This window comes from Notothenia rossii (genome assembly GCF_949606895.1).
Source record: "Notothenia rossii genome assembly, chromosome: 5".
Lineage (NCBI taxonomy): Eukaryota > Metazoa > Chordata > Actinopteri > Perciformes > Nototheniidae > Notothenia > Notothenia rossii.
Genome location: NC_136903.1, coordinates 48706489 through 48712283, shown reverse-complemented (window position 1 = coordinate 48712283; position 5795 = coordinate 48706489). Strand labels below are relative to the sequence as shown.

Sequence of the window (5795 nt, the reverse complement as noted above, 5' to 3'; positions counted from 1 at the left end):
ACGTAATTTACATATTGCCCTACTGCTATCAAAATAGGAATAATAGCAGTATACACGAAGTGAATCTATACATGTACATCTAAAAAACGTTTCAAAATGTTGTAGTATACTCTGCTATAATTCATTGAATACAGTAATGTGAGACAAAAACCACCAAATGAAATACGTCTTATATTGGCAGTTCATCCCGTTCGTCCAATGTGAAGAGAAAACCTGTCCTTACTGTCACAAGTTGTGCCTCCACAACCTTCCGGTACCGTTTTGTAGTCCTGGGAATATCTACCTAAATCTGACAAATATCTTTTGTACATTCTCAGGTTTTCTCTCTTTTTGTGAATGAGAATCAAAATTAAAGAACTTTTTCCAGGCACGGATTATTCTGCCGCTGAGGGTAGCTGGTGAGTGGTGACGTGCGCGTGCCCAACTTTCGCCTCGCGCTTCCCGCTTCTCTAGCGTTGCTAGGATACAGACCGCAGTGCCAATTGCAATCTCCGGATTGTAATCACTTTATTGCCACTACTTAGAGCTACTTTTGAACACAAAAATGTACGGGCTCTATGAATTTAGCAATGATACAATCGAAGTTGGCCGGTTAAATTTAATTGAGGGAGAGTACGATCCTGAATTGGACAAGGAGTATCTTGTCTGGTGGCCCCAAAATGGGAAAAAGATGGCTTGGACTGCGAAAGTGTTATCAACTGGCGGTAAGTTTGCATATTTAAAAATATCATACATGTACAGCTTATCATTATTATTATTAACAGTTGTTAGGCCTATGTTTTATTTGTTAATATATAGCAGTGGCGGCTGGTCAATAGAGGTGCTATGGAAAGTTTTATATTTATAATAAGTACAATACTGTTTAGTATATCAAATCTAAACCGTTATATGTTTCATTAGAATCATTACCCTCTCTCGTCTGGGAATTAAGCACCCCAGCGCAGCAGCAGCCAACCGCTGACCGTTGCTACCCGAAAAATATGGCAGCACATTTCAGCCAATCAGCGTCCTCAGATCTGTTAAATGAAAGGCGCTCTATAATCCGTTCTAAAGTTATTATTAAAAATAAAAAATAGTGTTTTTTATCTAAGAAAGTGTCGCCCATTGGAAACAGTAATTAGTACAAATATACTTATATTCTTTAAAAATATGGTATCGAAAAAGCAGCCCTCAATAGTTCATTATCCTTCAGGTATAGCTCTCAGTTTCAAAAAGGTTGCAGACCCCTGGTATAAAATATGCCCCCATCTTCCACAGCCCCACCTAAAATATGTTTCACCAGCTGCCACTAATAAATAGTTTAAATCACCTGGCTACATAGGCATTATCAGCTCAGTATCATAAGTATACTAATGGGTGTAGCATGACCATATGTTATATTTTCCTATACAAAGTATCATTACCAACATATTGTCATGTAAGCAGACAATGTGACTCACATACAAATGTTGATGTACCCTATATATATATATATATATATATATATATGGATTGTACAAAGTAATAGGCTGAATATCTTTGTTGCTTCCAATAGATGACAAAGGTGCACTCCTCAAGATGAGGAACCGGCTAGTTGAAGGTAAAGAACCTTTGGAACAATCCGGGCCGATGGGAAAAGGCAAGAGGGCAAAGAAAAGGAGGCCTTTTCTGGAGGAGGAGGACGACAACTTGGAACAGTCAGAGGTGAGTTATTCAAAATCGAAACACCACCACTTTATGAAGATACACACACAACCACACACAAAAACAAATATTTATATATGTTGTTGTCTGTTCTCAGGAGAGACCAAGCAAAAAACCAAGGCCGGAGTCATCGTCATCCACAGACATTATCCAAAAATATAAGGATCTTCAGAAGGTATGTATCTGTTTTATACTAAGTCCAAAGTGCAGTGACCTAAATGTACCTAAACTGTGCAATACATACCTGGCTGCTAAATCCTCAAAAAACAAGTAAATTTATTTAGATCTAACTTTCCACACTGGCTTTTAAACCTGACCTTCTTTTTTTTAATGGTGTGCTTTTTGATAGGCCCAAGAGGTGAACAAAAATAGTTACCAGAGGACGTTGGAGGAAAGGGTTGCTGCACTGGAGAGGGAGAATTATTCCCTCAGGAATGCTTTGAGCATCATTGAAGGTATGTTGATTTAACTGTGCTTGAGTAAAAGTAGAAGTACTCAGATCTTGTAGTAAAAGTAGAAGTACTCAGATCTTGTTCTTGAGTAAAAGTAGAAGTACTCAGGTCTTGTACTTGAGTAAAAGTAGAAGTACTCAGATCTTGTACTTGAGTAAAAGTAGAAGTACTCAGATCTTGTACTTGAGTAAAAGTAGAAGTACCAGAGTGTCAGAATACTCTGTTACAGTAAAAGTCCTGCATTCAAAATGTTCCTCAAGTAAAAGTAGAAAAGTATTATCATCAAAATATAGTGAAAGTAGCGACAGTAAAAGTAGTCATTGTGCAGATTGGTCCATTTCAGAATAATAGATATGATATGTTTTATAATGATTGATCATGAAAGTGTTCTCAAAGCTGGTAAAGGTGCAGCTAGTTTGAATGACTTTGTATATACTGCAGGGTAGCTTGTGGATTTGCTCCAGGTGGAACTAAAGTCTGATTTAACACTTGATTATATTTCACATCATTCATCCACATCAGTAAAGTAACTAAAGGTATTAAATGCATGTAGTAAAAGTACACCATTTACCTCTGAATTATAGAGGAGTCGAAGTACAAAGTAGCAAAACCTTGAAATACTTAAGTAAAGTACAAGTATCTCAAAATTGTACCCAAGTATAGTACTTGTTGAGTTTATGAACTTAGTTACTTTACACCAGTGGCTATAAAGATAGAAAGACTAAGCCTTGCACAGAGGCATGCAAATGCATTTTCAAAATGCTCAACAGTGCTGCCAAAATTATAAACTGACTGCTACACAATTAAAATAAATGCTTTTATATATTTATATTAGATGTGACTCTTTAGCATTTCTGTTATTATTACAACTGCTGCTTTAGTTGTTCTGACTGCTAAAATCATCTGTTATTCCTAAATTTAAAGCCGATTTTCCGAGGGGTGGGGTGGTCGGGGGGCTTGGATCCTTGTCACCTTTTTCATACCTGATGAGTTTGCATCCCTGCTGTCTACCTGACTGTCTGTCTGTTTTTGCAATTTGTCTCTTAATCTGTTAAATCCCCTTTTCTTTATTTCTTTTTCTCTTTAGGTGAAGTTAAATCTGTCTTCAAAAAGAAGACAGAGGCGGAGATCAAGGGCTACATACGCCAGAAACTCTCCAACTCGGCGAAGATCCTCAAAAGGAAAACATTTTTAAAAAAATCAATTTGTTCGGCCACGTTAGGTCATTATGTTTTTTCATGCAATATTGTATGTTCGGTAGTATAAATAAAAAATGTTAATACATGTAAATACATGTTGAGTCCATGTATTATTTGTATTTGCCTCAGTCATTATTTTTATTTGATATAGCCTACCATTGTACATTCTACAGTATCTACAGTTTGGTACAGGTGTGACACAAATACAAGAACATGTATTTACCATGGTAATTGTTATGGTGCCAGGGGTAGTGGGTTATCAAGCCCTCCAACATACCATGGTACTATGTTACAAGTACTATGGTAACATTTCTTATGGGCATATTTCAAAACGTGAAGTGTAATGCAGTTTCCCTCGCTGTCAGAATGACAAAGATCCTCAGTGAAGCACAAGCCCATGTTTCTCACTACATTGTAAGTACAACTTATTAAAAAGATCAGTTCAATGCAGCTAATGTCGTCTTAGTGTTATTCCATGATGTTGAAATTGGTTTGCCATGAATTTAGTGATGGATTGTAAACATTTGAAATGTAGCATTTAAGTGTTTCTCAGTTACAATGTTGTTGTTTTAATAAATCAGACACTGATGGTGCAGCGCTGAACTGTACCTCTTTATATAGGCATTTTTTTCTTAACAAATTGTTTTTGCGCTGATCAAGGGGTAGGCCTACTTGGCTGGATTTCTTTTTCAAAGGGGATACATTATTGAAAAAAGTTTGAGAACCACTGCCATAGAGGATGCTTTGAGGACCTCTCCAGAGATGCATGGTTGGCGGCTGCTTGGAAGCAGGAGTGGGAGCTAGCCGGGCCCTCCCGCATCGATCGCTAGATCTGGGACCCAGGAGATGGCGCCATAGGAGGAGATGACCTACCACGCCGGCAATGGACCACACTAAACCGCCTATGAACTGGGGTCGGTCGCTTCAAAACATCAATGAAGAAGTGGGGCCTGGCAGACAGTGCTGCATGCGAGTGCGGTGACCCTGAACAGACTGCCGAACATGTAATAACCACCTGCCCTTTATATAGACCACCCTCGGAAGCCAGCCTCTTCGACTTAGGACCAGAGAAGCGGGCATGGCTACACGACACCGAGTTGGACCTCTGACGTTACACGAAAGAAGAAGAAGAAGGATGCTATTGCAGTAGTCAAGTCGTGATGTGATGAATGCATGAATCAGGGTTTCAGCAGCAGAGGAGGAGAGTGATGGGCGGAGACGGGCAATGTTTTTGAGGTGCCTGGTGATGTGATGGATGTGGTGGTTGAATTTGAGCTGACTGTCGAAGATGACTCCGAGGTTGCGGATGTGAGGGGGGGAGATAGAGTGTGGCTGTCAATGGTGAAGTTGAAATTCTGGATGGCTTTGGTACGGGATGGGGGGCCGATGATGATGATGTCTTATTTGGCACTGTTCAGTTGGAGATTGTTTGTTTGCATCCATGCTTTTATTTCTGAGAGACAGTTGGTGAGAGTGGAGTGTGTTGTGGGGGTGATGGTTTTTGTTGAGATATAAAGTTGGATATCATCGGCGTAGCAGTGAAATTGAAGGTTGTGGTGACGAATGATTCTGCCAAGGGGGAGCATGTAGAGGATGAAGAGGACGGGGCCAAGCACCGAACCATGGGGGACGCCTTGGGACAGAGGAGCAGTGGAGGAGGTGCAGTTGTTGATGTTGATAAACTGATGTCTGTCGGTGAGGTAGGATTTCAGCCAGGAGAGTGCAGTGTCAGTGATGTTGAGTGATGATTCGAGGAGGGACAGCAGGGTGGCGTGGTTGATGGTGTCGAATGCTGCGGTGAGGTCAAGGAGGATGAGGATGTTCATTTTGCCGGAGTCAGAGGAGAGGAGGAGGTCGTTTAAGATTTTCAGAAGAGCTGTTTCGGTGCTGTGTTTTGATCGGAAACCGGATTGAAATGGCTCAAAGAGGTCATTGGAGCTGAGGTGGGATTTAAGTTGTGAGGCAATGACACGTTCAAGTATTTTTGACAGAAAGGGGAAATTTGAGATGGGCTGGAAGTTGGACATGATGTCAGGTTTGAGTCCAGGGGCCTCATTTATAAAGGGATATACGCTAAAAAAATGGCGTACGCCAGTTTCTACGCAATGTTTGCGATTTATAAAATATTAACTTGACGGGAAAACGTGCAGTCCGCCATGCAAACTCTAACCCATGCGTACGCACTACAAAAACGGGAGTGAAGAGAAACTGTGACACCGTTGGCAGAAGGAAGAATGGAGAGAAATATGTGGAAATAATACCATAAATAAAATGTTACTTCTCATTTATCATATATGAAGAATTCATTTTCAAACATTGATTAAAGCCAATCTTAAAAATGATTAAACAAACACCTGTTTGCGACTCCTCAGTGCACACAAAAACATAACTTTAAGAAATAAATAAATACGGATATGTTATTTAAAACCACCTCGAATATGTTGTGTTAATGTTATGAAAT

The 5795-nt window shown here is 39.8% G+C and overlaps 1 protein-coding gene across 1 annotated transcript; it reads left to right on the top strand.

The window, feature by feature from the left end:
* Positions 1-264: 264 nt before the first annotated feature.
* Positions 265-4370, top strand: LOC307041558 (uncharacterized protein). Its single transcript, XM_079685025.1, has 5 exons — positions 265-704; positions 1535-1683; positions 1781-1858; positions 2033-2138; positions 3223-4370. The coding sequence occupies exons 1-5, from the start codon at positions 545-547 to the stop codon at positions 3399-3401; spliced, it is 672 nt and encodes a 223-aa protein (XP_079541151.1). The 5' UTR covers positions 265-544; the 3' UTR covers positions 3402-4370.
* The last annotated feature ends 1425 nt before the right edge of the window (positions 4371-5795 follow it).